The sequence below is a fragment of the Canis lupus genome, chromosome 23 (genome assembly GCF_003254725.2).
Source record: "Canis lupus dingo isolate Sandy chromosome 23, ASM325472v2, whole genome shotgun sequence".
Lineage (NCBI taxonomy): Eukaryota > Metazoa > Chordata > Mammalia > Carnivora > Canidae > Canis > Canis lupus.
Window position 1 is genome coordinate 8,236,119 of NC_064265.1, and position 18,530 is coordinate 8,254,648.

General features: G+C 42.8%; 1 protein-coding gene across 4 annotated transcripts in view; it reads left to right on the forward strand.

Annotated features, from left to right (window-relative positions):
- The window catches only part of XYLB (xylulokinase), a 53,299-nt gene extending 35,003 nt beyond the window's left edge, over positions 1-18,296 (forward strand). For 3 of the 4 annotated variants that reach the window (XM_025461273.3, XM_025461274.3, XM_035704846.2), the window contains 4 exons: positions 3,679-3,737; positions 4,849-4,936; positions 7,338-7,432; positions 12,265-18,296. In XM_025461273.3, the coding sequence (XP_025317058.1) occupies positions 3,679-3,737; positions 4,849-4,936; positions 7,338-7,432; positions 12,265-12,342 (320 nt within the window). In that variant the 3' untranslated portion in view covers positions 12,343-18,296. The remainder of the gene's footprint in view (positions 1-3,678; positions 3,738-4,848; positions 4,937-7,337; positions 7,433-12,264) is intronic. The other variant, XR_003141857.3, reaches the window with a different exon arrangement.
- Positions 18,297-18,530: the final 234 nt, after the last annotated feature.

The window sequence follows — 18,530 nt, forward strand, 5'->3', positions numbered from 1 at the left end:
GTTTTTTAATTTTTAGAACTCTTTGTCGTGTCTCAGTTCTTCTTCATAATGGTTTATTCTTCTTTTATGGATTCTATGCCCATTCAAATAAACCAACCAGAGAATAAATATCAGAATTTTTTCAGATTTGCCCTTTTGTTGCATGGGTTCTTTTCCTCGTAAGGTAGTCCATCCACATTGATCCTTCTGTTTCGGGCTGTTGGTTTTTCTCAATTGTCTTGGCTGTGGGTTTGTGGTACTGAATGAGGAACTGGGGTCTCAGTGTAGCAAGCCTAGGTTGCTGTTCAGGTGCAAGGAACCTTCTCCCAGCACCCACCACCCCTGCCCCACCTGCCCTCTCTAGGCTGCAGAAGTAGACAGGTGACAACAGGCAGATTTAAGTGGAAACTGGTGAGCATTGTACAAGCTTGAAAGCTGGAGTCCTCCCTACAGAGGCTCTCCCATGTGCCAAAATCAGCAGGATTTTATTCAGGTTGGAAGATGAATACAGCTTATTTTTCTAATGGGTACATGTCTGTCTCTTTCCACAGCTACCCTGGCAGCTCAGTGTTACCTCAAGTTCTGATTCCCATCAAGCCCTCGTGGCACCCTCCCCAGGTAGCAGCTCACTTTGGCTGGAGGGAGCTCTTTAACTTGAGGCCAGATGCTGCTGCTGCTCAGTGGAGTGGGTAGTGACAGAGAGGCTGAGAGTCTGCTTTTCTGAAATCATTGGTCTACTGTCAACGCATGAGGGTTCTGGCATCTCCACCAACATATGAAGCACCTTTGAATCCTTTGCTAATCTGATGAATGTAAACTAGTATCTCAGTGTTACTTTAATTTGTGTTTTTTTTTCCATTAACACAGCTCTTTGAACAGCTCTTTGTAACTTTACATTTTTTTCCTCCATGAATCGACTGTTTATATCCTTTACCATTTCCCCCATATTGAATTTCCCATCTTTTTCTTAATGATTTTCAGGAATTTATTATATACTTTGAATATTAGATCCATATCAGCTTTTTGGGTCACAAGCATCTTCTGTTATTTGTCTGTTAACCTTATTTTCCCATCTTCCAGTGCTGCAGAAATGTTTTTTTACATTTTGTACTGTTCGTGTAACTTCCACATTTAAGACTCTAATCCTTCTGGAGTTCATCTTTGTGAATGATATAAATTGGGATCCAGTTTAATATTTTTTCCACATGGTGACCCAGTTCTTTCTTCCCCCATTATATGTAATGCCCTCTTTATCATTTATCAAATTTTTATATACATGTGAGTCTCTCTCTGCATTCCCTTTTCTCCTCCATTGGTTTATCGGTCTGTTCTTGGAACAAACTATTATTATGGCTTGGTAGTATGTACTAGTTGGCCAGGGCTGCATAACAAAGTACCACAGATTAGATGGATTAAACAACAGATAATTATGTTCTCACAATCTTGGAGGCTAAAAGTCTGAGATCAACATGTCAGCAGAGTTAGTTTATCCCAAGTTCTCTTTCCTTGACTTGTAGATGCCTATGTCTTCACATGGCTTTCCCTTTATGTGTCCTAATAAACTCTTCTTATAAGGAAAGCAGCCATATTGGATTAGAGCCCACTTAATGGCCTCATTTCTATTAACTACCTCTTTAAAGATATATCTGTCTTTATCTCCAAATACAGTCACATCCTGAGGTACTGGGAGTTAGAACTTCGACATATGAATTTTAAGGGGATACAGTTCAGCCTAAAACATGTCTTAATATCTAATATAGCAATTCACCCCCTCATTTTTCTCTTTTCAGTGTGGTCTTACCCATTTATGGGTATTTATCCATAAATATTTTATGCTAAATTGATTCAGTTCTTTGAAAAAAATCCAGTGGAATTTTTATTTATGTTGCGTTGAATTTATAAATTAATGTAAAAACATGACACTTTTATAATGTTAGCTCAAACCCATCCAGGACCATGGAATATCTTTTAATTTACTTAGATATTCCTTTTTGTACTTTAAGAACAGTTTTGATTTTTTTTCTTTATAGAGACTTTTGAATTCATTGCTAAGGTATTTCCTGTCTACATTGCATTTCTGGTTACCATTGTGAAGGGTAATTTATTTTCTATCACATTTGCTAATTGATTATTGTTAGAAATGCCATTGCTTATTGCAAGTTGATTTTTGTGTCTGGCAATCTTATTAGTTTGCCTATTTTTAATTTTTCAAGTAGATAGTTTATTGTCTGTAAACAAGGATAGTTTTCTTTTTTCTTTTTTCTTTTTTTTTTAAAGATTTATTTATTCATGAGAGACAGAGAGAGTCCTGTATGAGCAAGAGGCAGAGACATAGGCAGAGGGAGAAACAGGCTCCCTGCAGGGAGCCCGATGCGGGACTCAATCCGGGATCCCAGGATCACAGGATCACGCCCTGAGCCAAAGGCAGATGCTCAACCACTGAGCCACCCAGGTGTCCCTATTTTTTTTTTCAATTCTTATATATTTATTTATTTTTCTTGCTTTATAGGCACAGCTAGTATAACTAGTACTATGTGACAGTATATTAGATAGTATGAGTCTATGTTTTGTTCCTACTATTAATTATCTATTGCTGTGTAACAAATTACCTCAAGAGTTAGCAGCTTAAAACAACAATGAACATTTATTATTTTATATGGTTTCTGTGAATCAAGAATTAGGGATTAACATAACTTGGGGGTTCTGGCTGAGGTCTCTTCTAAGGTTGAGGTCAGTATGTCATCTGGGCCTGTGGTCATCTGAAGGCTTGACTCAGGCTGTAGGATTTGCTTCCCAGGTGGCCAGCTCACACAGCTGTTAGCAGAACACTGGGGTTCCTCACCATGTAGGTGTCTCCATAGGACTGCTTGAGTGTCATCATGACATGGCAGTTAGCTGTCCCAAAGTGAGGAATCCAAGAGAGTGATCTACAACAGAACAAGATAGAAGTCTCAATGTCCTTTATGACCTGGTTTTGGAACACACACTCCACTATTGACACAATATCCTACTGGCCATGTGAGTCAGCCCCATTGATTGTGAGAAGGAACAACACGAAGTTAAATATCTGGAGGCAAGGGTCATTTGGAGGCCATTTTTTGAGGTCTGGGAGGCACACCAGTCATAAAATACTTTTAAATGCTTCTGTTAAGAATTTGTTCTAAATTTTGGATATATAGCCTTTATTAATTTAGTAAATTCCCTTCTATTCCTGGTTTGTTGACAGATTGTTTATTTAATGATTTTTTTTTAATTTTTTTTTATTTTTTATTTTTTATTTTTTTTAAATTTATTTTATTTTATTTTATTTATGATAGTCACAGAGAGAGAGAGAGAGAGACAGAGACATAGGCAGAGGGAGAAGCAGGCTCCATGCACCGGGAGCCCGATGTGGGATTCGATCCCGGGTCTCCAGGATCGCGCCCTGGGCCAAAGGCAGGCGCCAAACCGCTGCGCCACCCAGGGATCCCTGATTTTTTTTTTAAAAAATGAAGACAATTAAGAGGTCAGCAGCCTCACAAGCAAATTATTTGTGACAAGCCTGCATGGACAGAACCAGCTTTGGGTCTCTCCTTGAGTCCTGTATGAGCAAGAGGCATTGGCCCAGTACAAGCCCGTTGTGGCTGAAGAACTCTGGAAAAAGTCTTTTTTGTCTTGGGAGATAGTTACAGCCATCAATTTTTTTTCTTTTCCTTGCAGTGCCCAAGACAAAGATTTTGGCCACTGGCGGAGCATCTCACAACAAAGACATCTTACAGGTATGTGCTGGTAGTAGGCCAAGCAGTAGGGCCTCTTCCATGTCTGTTCTTTCTAAGAGCCAGACACTGTCCAGTAAGGACTGCCTCTGTTCCCATTCTTGCAGATGACTGACAGGCTATCACATTCGTGTTGCTGTCACTGTGTTACTGGGACATGCACATTTTGGGTTGTAGTCTGAGCATGTATCTTGAGGCTGTATCAACTATTGACTTCTAATATACCTTTCTTGGTCAGATTCTCTAAAAGAAGAGCCTGAGATGGGAGTTTTTCTATAAGTGGGTTGTTGAGAAGGTACTCCCAGGAGAAAGAGAGTGAGAGGTGCAGGTAGAGTTGGGGAAACGATAAGCAAGAATATGGTTTTAGCTGTGGTTCCATCCCATAGGGAAGATCTGAACCGTGAACTGTACCACAGACTTGGTTCCCCTTTGGGTAAGGGAGCCAAGTGGCTAACTTGGAGATTTGTGAGAAAAACCTCCTCTGAGAGGCATCCTCCGTTCAGCCAAGAGCAATTCCTTTGAGGAGGGGCAACAGTGAGCCATTGGCCACCAATACAGCATCTGGAGGAGAGAAGCACACCAGTCCAGGAATGGAATCCAGATGGGCATCAGTGGCATCTACTGTAATATTTCTGGTCAACTAAGACTCCCAAGTCTTTCCCATGAGGATCTCAGTAGAGATCCTCCATTTTTCAAATTATGTAATTTATTTTGGGGAGCTAAATGGAAATATTTATCCTTCTCCCTATAAGATATGCCAACTTAGTTTGGGTTTGTTTGAGCTTGTTGGCATTAGTGTCTACCTCCAACCATCTCCACCTTGACTGTTTGCTAAGTATACTTCCTAAGTCTTCCTCCTTGTCTTTGATAAAATGGTTAAATAGTGCAGGGACCTCCTGGAGAGTTGTGGCCCTCCACCAGAGACTTCCCCCCAGGTCATCCTGACTCTTCTTATCAGGGTGGCATGGCTGAGTGTACTTCCTTTAAGACAGTAGAGGTGGAATGGAAGGCATCAGAAGACGGGTGAGGAAAGAGAGTGTGGAAAATGTGTACCAAATGTGTCTGTTCCCTCTGAGGAACAACTTAGCACAGTAAGAACCTCCCCCCTTTCCAGGTGCTTGCGGATGTGTTTGGTGCCCCAGTGTATGTCATAGACACTGCCAACTCAGCCTGTGTGGGCTCCGCATACCGAGCTTTCCATGGTAGGTCGTGCAATGGGGAACAGAGGCTTCTAGAAGAGTTGGGGCACTGGCTGGGATGAGGAGGATAGAAAGGGGAGATTGAGATGTTCCCAGTCTTTAGGGACATCTAAAACTTGGGCTTTAGTTTCATTTTTCTCCCTCCTAGCAGGCAAGAACCAACCCACCAAACCTTCTGTTCTTTTATTCTGTACTTAAAGTGGGGAAAGAAAAGTAGGTCCCTAAGTGAATGAGGCCCCAAGCTCAGCACAGGGACATTGGGAAAGGATGCAGGATATGCTTGAGGGCACATGAGCATGGGTCTGGACACCTGTGGGCAGGAGAGGTGGATGAAGTCCAGGGCCATCGTTTCAGCCAATGCAGGAAGTGGAACAAAGCTGAAGCCTTCAGGGCCAAACAGTCCAGTACCCTGGACAGCTCCACAGCGGCCCATTGCACTGATGAAGGCCTCACTGAAACTCAGATCTCCCGCATCAAGGCAGGTTCTTCTGGGAGCAGCCCATGCCCACAAGGGTCCCAGTTAGTCAATTTGTCCCATTCTCTGCTTGCTCAGACTGCTCCTCCAGCTGCCCACTTATCTCAGGGGCCCTCTTCTCTCTGGCAGTTCCATTCTTCATCCATTTACTCTTAACTTTTTTTAACACACCTATTTAAACTTATATTTTCCTATCAACATTGAAAATCAATCAGGGACTAGATCCTTCTCTGAATAATTAACCTCTTACTCTTTTACTCCCCTCCATCTCCACTCTTTCCACCTTATCCCAGTTTGTACCACCTCCTTGTCCTTGATCCTTGTCAAGATCACAATTTCCAAATTGTGTTTTTAATTAAACTTGACCTCACATTGGCTTTTATTTTTACTTCCCTTTATTTATTTATCTCTCTTCTCTCTCTCTCTCTCTCTCTATTCCTTGCAGTTTCTTTCTCCTTTTTCTCTTCTGTGATTGTTTTGTTGGACTCTACAACCTAAATAAGTTTAAGAGGGGATTCAGTAGGTGATAATTTTGGAGGCCTTACATATCCAGCATGGGCTTTGTTTCACCCTCCAAAATAATGGTAACTTGTTCATGCAAAGGACTCTTAAGTTCAAAATGCTTTTCCTCAGCACCTTGAAAACACTATTCCATAATCTACTGGCCCTTAGTGTTGCCCACGAAAAGCCCGCGGCCCACTTCTCACTCCTTCTGCCAAAGCAGGAAAGGCATTGCCCTTTACAGACTCCACTGCTATGTGGCACTCTGTTTCTTTTTTATTTCTCCTTTCCTGTGCCTGTTTCATTGCCAGAGGTTAGCTGGGGTACTGCCTCACTCTGCCTTCCAAAACCGAGCCCCAAGCTAAATCCTAGCACACCGGTCCTCACTCTGAGGTATATTAGCCACTTCATGTCTGTTCTCCCCCAGCTGCATCCAGGATGAACCTCACATGTAGCCAGTCTCTGAATGAGTGGAGAAGGGACTGGTATCTTTTGATTGGTCTCCCTGCTGGCGACCCCACCACCCAAACATTCTCATGCAGCTCTGAGCTGAGATAACCCAGCATTGGGTTGGAAACTGGGCCTTGTGTCTTCACCTCCCTCACTCATGGTGTCCCTGTGCTTCCCTGCCAAGCTGATACTACATCAGCCTTAATTGCCTAGAAACTCCTTACTTTTCCTGTCCACCTATGGCAGCGTTCCCTCTTTTCCAGCCCTGCACTCATATTTATGGAGTGCCTCTGGTATGCAGGCAGTGTGCTAGGCACCAGGGCTTTTCTGAAGACCCAGTCCCTGGCTTCACAGAGCCGTGGGCTTGGCAAGGGAGGGACCTTACATCTGCAGCCAGAAATTATAAGAAGTCCCCAAGGACAGTAGATGATACTTCAGGGTGGAGGGTTAGGGAGCCTCCAGACAAGTGACATTGTTTGCTGCAGCTTATCTGAGAAGAAGAGCATAAGTCAGTGAAGAGAAGGAGACAGGAATATTTGACACGGTGAATAGGCTCTGAGGTAGGAGTAATTGTAAGAAGCCTGGGTGGCTTCAGTGCACTGAGCCATAGGGAACGGAGCTCTGTGAGCGGGAAGAGGCAGGCAGACCTTCCTCTTCTGTTAGGTGACAAGGGTTAGCTGCCTTGCTGGGACAGGTGCTGTCACAGTGAGCAAGACAAACTAGGCCCTGCTGGAGAGAAATCTGCATGTGAAATTCCTCTTCTCTCTCTCTCTCTAACAGTTTTACTGAGGCACAATTTACATGACATAAAAGTTAACCAATTTTAAGTGTACAACTCGGTGATTTTTAGTAAACTTGCTGAGTTGTGCAACCATCACCATAATCCAGTTTTAGAATATTTTATCACCCTAGAGATAAGATGCTAATTAACATCTTCATTTGCTGCATCACTAATGTGAAATGAGCTTTCTCTTCTAGGCCTTGCTGCTGGAACAGACCTGCCCTTTTCAGAGGTTGTGAAGTTAGCCCCAAATCCCCAATTAGCTGCTACCCCATCCTCAGGAGCTTCTCAGGTGAGAGACCATCAGAATTTGGTCATAGGCTTTGTATTGTGAAAATCAACTACAGCTAACTCTTGAACAACACAGGGTGTCAATCCCTTTGCTGACACGAAAATGTACATATAACTTTTGACTCCCCCGAAACTATTACTAGCCTGTTGTTCACCAGAAGCCTTACTGATAACATAGTCAATTAACACATATTTTATATATTGTGTGTTATATACTGTATTATTACAGTCAAGTAAACTAGAGAAATGAAAATGTCAAGAAAATAATAAGCAAAATACATTTACCATCTATTCTATCAAAAGAAATCCACCTATAAGTGGATCTGCACAGTTGAAACCCATGATGTTCAAGCTCAGTTGTAGGTTCTTTTTTCCAAAAGATAAGTTTTGCTCTGTCACTTAATATAAAGTTGATGTGTTCAACTTATGGGGAAATCCAACTTTTTTGTTTTTAATTGTCAAGAGAACAGAGCAGAAGAAGCCAAGTTTTCAATTGAGATTCAAGACACTGCTGATTTTATAGCTCCAAGGGTCAGATAGATTGCTGAGTATATCTTCAGTGCTCCATATGCCTCAGGATGGGCCCTTATATTTCACTGGCTCAGAAGCCACAGAAAGACTGTCACTTAAATGCAAGATGTGCTGCGTTTCTAGGACTCAGAGTGAAGTCTGGATCCAGGACAGGGGTGTGGTTCCCCAGGCCAGGAAATCCCTGTGAAGGCAGACCCTGCTGGTTACAGATTGGATTCTCTGGAAAGCAGACACTGAGATGCTGATTAAGGTTTAGGAGATTTACTGGAGGTGCTCTTGGTATCTACATTTGTGTAGGAGGAAACAAGGCAGGACAGGGCAGAAGGAGGAGGTGAGCCACAGGGCAATCTCAGTGGAGCCCTCAGCCAGTCCTAGAGGAAGTTCTGAAGCTGGGCAGGCTCTCTGGACTTAAACCCAGTTGAGATGAGGGGGCCGGGCCTTTATATCTCAGGTCAAGGAGTCTCTGCCCTCAGGCCACCCCAGGATGAGGTAAAGCATCTTTCTGTAGCCAAAGCAATCGCCAGAGGGGGCCATCAGCTGAGGGCTGGGAGAATAAGTTCTTCATTCCTGAAGGACAATCTGGCTGGTACAACACAGCATCCACCATACCTCTATTCCTATTTGCAGAAGGTTCTGGCAGCCCAGGAGCAGGGTTGCACAGATGGAGGGCATCATTACCAGTTGAGCAAGTAGCATGAGCTGAATTCATGCTTGCACCAGATTTCCTTGGCCCTAACATGCCGTGGGATGATACGAAATGGGCCCAGGAGGATACTGTGCACATGCTGTGTCTGTGTCTCAGCTGAGTGACCCCAGGCTTAGGAAACTCCCAAATTATAAAGGAGTTGCAAGCAGATCTGCTCAACCTTTGTCCTTAAGAAAGACATTTCTGTACTAGCCTACTCAGCAAATAAATTTTCCCTCTATCCCAGAGGGCAACTCTATCTCTATCTTCCATTGCTGTTTGCTGTATAAACATTGAAAAGATAGACTGCGACAAAGCTGTCACCAGACATGTGAAACTCCATGGAGAATTGCCTCTCAACATATCTTAGAACAGAAGCTCCCAGTTTCCAGGTGACTACATGCCCTCCACACAAAGGTGTACCCAGGTTCCTATTACTTTGTCCTTAAGTTGTATGTCCTTACCTTTAAGAGTCAGCTCAATGCAGTAGGAAGGCCCTAAACTGATATAAAGGGCCTTCGGGTTCAGATTCTTATCCTGCCTTTCCTTTAACATACGACCTTCACGTGACCTTGAGCAGCATTTTTTTCATCTGTGAAGTGGGGACACCATCTGGTCCTGCCTACTTTTAACCTGCTAATTGTGAGGCTTAAGAAGAATCTTTGACTATAATCTCTTTGCTATGTAACAAGAAGTGTGAAGGTAGTCGTCAGGGTTGGTTCAGTGGTTCAATGGTGTCAGGGCTCTGGGTCATATTCCCTGCAGTTCTACAGCTCAGCAACATGATGGGAACATGAGAATCACATATGTCATTTATAATTTTCTAGTAGTCTCATTTAAAAAAAAGTAAAAATAAATAAATGACTAATTTTAAAGATATATTTTATCTAATCCAGTATGTCCAAAATAATGCCATTTCAATGGGTAATCAATAAGAAAAATTACTAATGTGATATTTTAACATTCCTCTTTTTTGTATGAAGCTTTTGAAATTTGGTGTGCATCTTATACTTGGAGCACTAGTCATGTTTCAAGTGCTCACAGACATATATGATTTATGGCTACTGTATTGGGTAGTATGGCTCTAGATGTGCTCCAAATGATCACAGGCTATCTGCAGCTGCTCCAAACATCACGCTCCCTCACCACTGTATCCATAGGTAGGAATGAGAGCATGGTGTTGGGCAGCCTCTCTTCACACACTTTTTGCTCATCAGAAAGAGAATACTAATCTGTTCCTCTCAATTCCCCCACCAGACTGCCACACGGTCGTATGGTCACCTGTGGTTGTAACCATGGGGCAGGTTCTGGCTCCTTTGTCCTCTAGAAGGAGGCCTACAAGGGAGAAGGTAGTTGGGGAAAGCATTAGGGCAGCAGACAGCTTCACCTGCCTCATTATAGGTAGCAAACACTCTGTGTGTGTATCAACACCTTCCCTGGCTTGCCCATGACCAAAGTGACTAAAAAGCTCCTGGGACTCTGTACCATTAACCACATGTGTAACCTCAGGATCCTTCGTGACACCAGGCTCCAAGCAGCAACAGTCTGTGACTGTTGGTGTAATGACCTATTTGAGGACTGCTTTGTAAACTCCTTGGGAGCAGGGGAGCATCCTCTGTGTTCTCTCTATGGCACATACAGCAGTGGTTGTGCTCAAGTGGAAACTCAAAACTGCACCAGTGCTTTCTCTCGGCTCAGCAGAGAAATTGCAATTTCCTCCTGACAGAAGATCAAAGCGCCCCCTGAGTTCTCTTCTCTGTCACCTTCAAAGAGCTGCCCCAGATGTGCCAAGAGTGCGCCTTGGTTGTGTAATTAGTTTTTAAAGTACTTGACTTTGGAGCTAATTAAGCCAAATGAAGGAGTGGGATTGGCATGAGCTAGTAGTGGCATTTGTGAGACTCAAGGAAACCTAGGTCCCTTGGTCTTTAAGTGTTGCTGATCTATTAGACACCATGTGCTCACCTGAAGTGCCCACATTTCTCAGGCTAGGCTTATAGAGCCACAGGAGAAAACAGCTTTAAATAAAGGAGGGGAGGGCAGCCCAGGTGGCTCAGCGGTTTAGTGCCGCCTTCAGCCCAGGGCCTGATCCTGGAGACCCGGGATCGAGTCCCACATCAGGCTTCCTGCATGGAGCCTGCTTCTCCCTCTGCCTATGTCTCTGCCTCTCTCTCTCTCTGTCTCTCATGAATAAATACATAAAATCTTATATATATATATATAAATATATATATATTTATATAAAGGAGGGGACGGGGAATGAAGGAATGAGGTTAAGCATGTGGGGTTATGGGCGGCTCCTGGTTGGCTCGGTTGGATTCTTGATCTTAGGGTTGTGAGTTCAAGCCCCACATTGGGTATAGAGATTATTTAAAAATAAAATCTTAAAAGAAAACCTCTTCCCCTTATTGATTTTGGTTTATTACATAGCACACTGTATATATAATTTTGTAGCCCACTTTTAAAAAAAATACTACAGTACAACATGAGTATTTACATTCTTAAAAATGAGCATACACATTATTTTTAATGACTGCATAATAATCTGGCTAATGAATCATAATTGTGCATTTTATATGTCTTAGAGCAGTTGCTTTTAGTTTCTTAATTTTTATAATTGAAATTATATGGGTAAAAGGTGAACAGAACCTTTTCCTATTCTGCATGAGAATTTGAACCATGGTTCAATTTCTAGCTCTGTTGCTTTTGAGACTTAAAAATGGAATGTCAACAATATTACTATGCAACATTGCTTATGTACAAATGGCCTTTACTTAGGGCATCGTATCTGGAGTGGGAAAACCATATATACTTGGGAAGTTATACTTAGGGCTTCCCTGAGTCCAGTGACATCTCATGGGCATGTGTCTTGCCTATGGAGTAGTTACAAGAGATACTCCTGTGGGGCATGAGGTTCCAAAGCCACGGTGGTTCTTTGCACCTGTACCATGTGGATTTCACGTTTGCACCTGAGCTGTAACATGGCGGGTCAGGGAGACCCTTTCCTGGACACTTGTGCAAACTGCTATAAGGACCACTATGTGGCCTTTCATTCAAGAGGAGCACTTGCAACCACTGTACCAATAGGTATGTTTCTCTAGTTTATCCTTTTGAGGGCCAAGGTGTTGTCCATGGTAGTCTTAGGAAACTGGATGGTTAGTGTCTAAGAAGATCCTTCATAGGCCTGGCATCCCATATTTAGGATTGTTTCCTTAGGGGAGCTTTGCAGAAGTAGAATGACTGAGTCAAAGGCTATGGACATTTTCAAGCCCTTTACTACCAACATATAGTCAAGGTGATTCCCAGAAGAGTGGTACCACCAACTTCACCAGCCATGAGACAAGATGGCATTGCCAGGTACCTTCACCAGAATTTTTAAAAATCTTGTAGATTTGATAACAAATTTTTGTCCTAATTTGCATTTTTAAAAAATCTTAAACTGTAGGTTTGAGAACTACTAGCTTTTCCTCTTTTGTGAATTGATACTTCCTTTCTTTTGCCCAGCACAAGCACCTAAATTGCAAGTAAATGGGATGCTAAATTTTAAAACTGCAGGCTGCAAAGAGATCGAAGAGGCACCTCTCCCTCCCCATTCTAAACTGCTCTTTTTGTCCCTCTAGGTCTACGAGGCCCTTCTCCCGCAGTACGCCAAGCTTGAGCAGAGAATCCTGGCCCAGACCCGGGGGCCTCCAGAGTGAATGCCTTGGGCCCAGGCACCCCTGTTAACCCTGCGTTCAGACTCCACTGATCCCATTTGGAGACATGCTCCTCCTGGACAGCAGGGATCCTCTTACTTGTCCTAAGGGAGTACCAGCCCACCTGACTCTGCAGTGCTCCAGCCCTGCCTGGGACCACCTGAAACCCACCTTAGCACACCTTCCTACACTTAAATGGACCCTTTTTCCCGGAACAGGAAAGCATCTGTCTTTTCCTGTCTAACCTGGGAGGCAAGAGAAAACAGTGAGACTGGGATATGTCCAGTAAAAACTGTGACTGTTGGCCTTTTAAAGGCAGAAGTAAAGCTAATATAGGACCTCAATCAGGAGAACAGGGAGACAGAGCTGTCCCCCATACCCTGACCCCAGCAACCCCTTCCCCAACTTGGTCTTTTTGGCTAGTCCTCCCCCAAAATAACCTGCAGCCACCTTCTCTTGCCCCATACTGTAACTCCTGTGGTCCATCCCTACCCCTGCAAAGCCTGACCCCCCCACCCCATCCCCCAGCTGCTTCCTCCTTCCTCATTTCAGGGCTTCCTAGGGTCTTCCTTTCTTGTCTTCTCCATGCTCACCCCTCCTTCAAGTTTTGGTCTTCTCACCCTCCAGCATCTGCCCCTTCATCCTCCCTAATCTCTCCTCCCTCCCCATGCCCACCTGCTGTAACTTCTTCCCACCCAAAAAGCTTGACCTGTTGAACAGGCTTCTTGTCTCCTCCCATCAGCTCTGCCCACAGGCTGCCTGACTCCCTGGCACACCAGACCACGTTCAGGGGCCCTCTCTCAGGTGATACAGGGGAGCACCTCCATCCCTCCATCCCTTCCTTCAGAAGAATTTCTCAAATTCTGGATTTTGTTGATTCTATTCACGTACATACTCTCTGTCTTCTGTATTTCCTGTAAATTGGTGGTTGGGACTAATACAGAGCTCCTCAACCTCAATACTATTAGCATTTGGGGCTGAATAGGTTTTGGTTGTGAGGGGGCAGCAGTGTCACTGGCCTCGATCCACCATATGCCAGTAGCACCCCTTCCCCAAGTCATGACAATTCAGGATGTCTTCAGGCATTGCCACACATCTGGTGGGGATGGGAAGACAAAATTGCCCCTGGTTCATAACCACTGACCTAGAAATTTGATCCGATGCACATGTGATTATTTCCCTTTTTATTGTCAGACAACTTCATAAGATGGTGGTGTATTCTTCTTTCAGAAGGCACCTAATGTCTGGTTTTCTTAATGGGTTGATTCCCAAGCATCCTCTAACAGCAAGTAGGTTTTTATTTTCAGTGTCAATACGATACATTTAATATATTCTATGTATTTTTATCTATTACAGTAATTATTTCTACCTTGCCTTCTTTTTGATAGTCATTCTTTCCAGCTTCTCTCCTGCTTTCCTGATATTTCATTCCTTCTTTCTTCTTTACTGATATGAGCACTCCTTGTGTACTCCTTAATTATTGCTTGGCCCCAAATCTCTGTCCCATCCCTCTTCTCTCCCATTCTGTCCCCTGATATTTCATTCCTTCTTTCTTTTTTTAAAAGATTTAATTTATTTATTCATGAGAGAGAGAGAGAGGCACAGACACAGGCAGAGGGAGAAGCAGGCTCCATTCCATGCAGGGAGCCTGACGTGGGACTCGATCCTGGGTCTCCAAGACCACACCCTGGGCTGAAGGCAGCCCTAAACCGCTGAGCCACCCAGATGCCCTTTCTTTTTTACTGATACGAACACTCTGTGTACTCCTTCTTAGTTATTGCTCAGCCCCAAATCTCTGTCCTTATCCCTCTTTCTCCCCCATTCTGTCCTCTCTTATTGGATGATTTCATCTCTTCTTGGGTTTCAACCACTATATATAAGCCAGGAACACCCAGATCTTTATTTCCATCCAGAACTCTCCTTAGAGTCTATCAGAATTCTCAGAGGGGTACTTCAGACTCCACTTATCTTCCCTTGCCCTTCCCCAAACTTCCTCCTTTTGTGTTCCTATTTCAATGAACTGGTGCCCGCTGTTCGTTCATCCATTCATTGAAGAACCCAAACCCCAAATGCAGTTGTCCTCCCCCTTTCTTTGTCAGATAAGTCACCAATTGAGTTTGGTTATTCCTTTGGTAACTCCTAAAGCAGTTCCTTTCTCTGTATCCCTCCTGTTTTATCTTAGATCCTTTTATTCATTGCTCAAATTATGACAGAAGCCTACATAGAAAGTCCTGTGTGATCTGCTTCCTGCAGAATCCCCCAAATTTTACCTCTGCTGCAGGCCCCTGCCTGTTTTGGGACTTCGATTAAATCAGTCTATTTGTGGTTTCCACCCAGAGTGGAAAAATGCTGCAAACTGGATCTGAGACCTGGTTGATCAGAGAGTATAGGGGGAAGACAAAAGGAAGAAGTTTAGAAAGTGGGTGGGACCAGCATCATCACTTCTGAGAGAGATGGAGTCATCTTGAAAGGAAGTGGTGCCCCTAGCAAGCTTGGTGGTTGAAAGGAAAAAAGAAAGCTAAAGATAACAGCCTGTCAATAGCAAGTCAAAGATTCAGAAGAAGATGGATAACTTCCCCACCCCTACTACCTAGACATTACTTATTAAATAAGTTTTACAACATTGATCAACAGAAAAAAGTTCTCTTGGATCAAGAAACAGAAAGGACCAGTCAATCCATCTCCCATTTTACCTTTGCCCCCATAGAGTTGCCTGTTATCACAAGCATGTCAATATAACTAGAAAAAGGAACTCACTTTGTATACAAATATATGAAGAAAACAAAGAATAATAACTTTTCAAGCTGATGAAATAGTCCAAAATAAAGAGAACAAAACAGTAAACTGTAACAACCCTCCAACATAAACTCTAGAATTTTGAAACTGAATATGAATATGAATACCACAGTTCAGAAAATGCAAAACTCCGAATAAAAATGAAAAAACACAGGCATATGTGAAGAGAGAAATGACCAAGCTTGGGAAAGAATTTGAACAAAAAATTAAAATCATCAGATATAAAGACGAAACCACAACATACTCAAATAAAAGAGATGACTACAAGTGCAGTAAAGCATACAGAATATGGGAATGACAGGGCAGCCCAGGTGGCTCAGCGGTTTAGCGCAGCCTTCAGCCCAGGGCCTGATCCTGGAGACCCGGGAACGAGTCCCACATCAGGCTTCCTGCATGGAGCCTGCTTCTCCCTCTGCCTGTGTCTCTGCGCCTCTCTCTCTGTCTCTCATGAATAAATAAATAAAACCTGGGCAGCCCTGGTGGCACAGCGGTTTAGCGCCGCCTGCAGCCCAGGGTGTGATCCTGGAGACCCTGGATTGAGTCCCACGTCAGGCTCTCTGCATGGAGCCTGTTTCTCCCTCTGCCTGTGTCTCTGCCTCTCTCTTTCTCTCTGTGTCTCTATGAATAAATAAATAAAATCTTTAAAATAAATAAAACCTTTTAAAAAAAAGAGAATATGAGAATGACAAAAGCTAAGCAAAAAATACACAGGAAGAGCTGAAAAGGTCCAAAACAAAAATGATAGGTAAAGAAGAAGTAACAGATAAAATTGGAGCTCCCAGAAGCTACCAAAAAAGACAGTGTAATTGGTTAATACTTAAAACTGCCCCAGGAGAAATTTCTGAAAAATTAAAAAGAAGACTTGACGCTTGAAGGGCCCCTTTTGTTACATAGAAAATTGACCCAGAATGATCAACTGGACCTATCCTAGCAAACTATTAAAACTTTGAAGATGAAGTAAAAAACCCTTTAGCCCAATAGAGCTAGTCTCTTAACAAAGGAAAGGTCAGACTGGCATCAGACTTCACAAAAAGTAAGTAGGAGTGGAGCAACAACAATAACAAAAAAGGAGTGGAGCAACATTTTCAAGAAGTTAAAAAAGATGGGAACTAAGAATAAGTATTTTATATCCAGCTAAGCTGTCCTTTAAGTATCAAGGATATGTATGTTTAAATCGTGAGAGCTCAGGAAATATCGTACTCATAACCCCTTAGGATCTTACTAAAAGGTAGGCTCCAACCAACTAGGAGATGATTGGGGAACTTCAGCAAAAGGACTAATGGTGAGCACTGAGTATCTTCAGTTTCAGATCTAAGACCAAAAGGAAAGTGGAGAGGGCAGCCCGGGTGGCTCAGTGGTTTAGCGCCACCTTCAGCCCAGGCCCTGATCCTGGAGACCCAGGATCGAGTCCCTGCATGGAGCCTGCTTTTCCCTCTGGCTGTGTCTCTGCCTCTCTCTCTCTCTCTCTCTCTCTCTCTCATGAATAAAGTCTTTTTAAAAATTTTTAAAAAAATGAAAGTGGAGATGGGGTGGAAGAATAGAATCAAGTGGTATATGCTTTGATAAGGTAAAGGTAAATGAAAAAGAGGACAGTACAAAGTCTTGCAAAGGCAGTATGTACAAGGCAAAGAGTATCATTTAAAGTTGACAAACCAAGTAGTTGGGGCTTAAAGAAAAGAGAGACTAAAAGAATTATATATAGGTAATAGTACAAAGATAATCAATGGACAAAAGGTAGAAATTTCCCTCAGTGCCCAAAGAAACGGTAGTAAAGGCAATAAGTTGCATAGTGAAAAACATGCAGTGAATGTAACATACACAGTAAAGAAGCAGAGTGAAATTAATAAATTAAAGGTTCAACTCATCTATTTTTAAAAGATTTCAAAAATGAGCAAAGTGGGGGAAAAAACAAGCAAACTAGGAAACAGACTCTCTTTTTGGAAAGTAGGCTCCACGTCCAGTGTGGAGTCCAATGTAAGGCTTGAACTCACCACCTTGAGATCAAGACCTGATCTGGGAATAAGAGTTACTTAACTGACTGAGCCACCCAGGTGCCCTTGGAAACACTCTTAACTATAGAGAATAAACTGGAGGTTACTAGAGGGGAGGTGGAAGGAGGATGGGTGAAAAAAGGTGGTAGGGATTCAGGAGTGTGCTTGTGATGAGCACAGGGTGTTGTTTGGCAGTGTTGAATCACTATATTGTACACCTGAAACTAATATTACACTGTATGTTCACTAACTGGAATTTAAGAACTTTTTTAAAAAGTTCAGGGCAGGGATCCCTGGGTGGCGCAGCGGTTTGGTGCCTGTCTTTGGCCCAGGGGGCGATCCTGGAGACCCGGGATCAAATCCCCACGTCGGGCTCCCGGTGCATGGAGCCTGCTTCTCCCTCTGCCTGTGTCTCTGTCTCTCTCTCTCTCTCTGACTATCATAAATAAATAAAAATTAAAAAAAAAAAAGTTCAGGGCAACCCCCGTGGCTCAGCGGTTTAGCGCTGCCTTTGTTCCGGGGCCTGATCCTGGAGACCTGGGATCGAGTTCCATGTCGGGATCCCTGCATGAAGCCTGCTTCTCCCTCTGCCTGTGTCTCTGCCTCTCTCTGTGTGTCTCTCATGAATAAATAAATACAATCTTTTTTAAAAAATCCTTTAAAAAGTAAAGTTCAAATTGACTCACAAACCAGCATTTTATGTTATTTACAAGAGACACATCTAAAACAATTGATCCATTAAGGCTAAAAATTAGATGGGCAAAAATATACCAGGCAAGTACAAATCATAAAAAGCAAGATTACAATATTGATATCTGATAAAGGTAGAATTCAGGAGAAAGACAAAGAAGGACACTAATGCTAAAGTCACAATGAAGGTATACTAGTTATAAATGTTAGAACCTCTTTCATTTGCCAACTTTAAATGATTTTGTTTGATTTCAGCAATAGATTCCAGCAGAATATATATCTTCTGAATATATATTGAATTTTGCGTCTTATAATAAGGAATAATACTACATAATAGAGGATGTACCTATTCACAGAAATTGGCCATTTATTATATCACAAAGAACATCTATAATTTCTATAAACTAGAGATAATACAATCTTCTTAAATCCCAATGCAATAAAATGAGAAATTAATAAAATACATATACATATTTTTAAGTCTTATCTGGAGAAAGACTTTCTATGAATTACTCTTGGGGTGGGCACCTGGGTGGCTCAGTGGTTGAACGTCTGCCTTCAGCTCAGGTCGTGATCCCAGGGTCCTGGGATCCAACATCAGGCCCCCCACAGGGAGCCTGCTTCTCCCTCTGCCTATGTCTGCCTCTCTCTCTGTGTCTCTGTCATGAACAAATAAAATCTTAAAAAAAAAAAAAAAAAAAAGAATTACTCTTG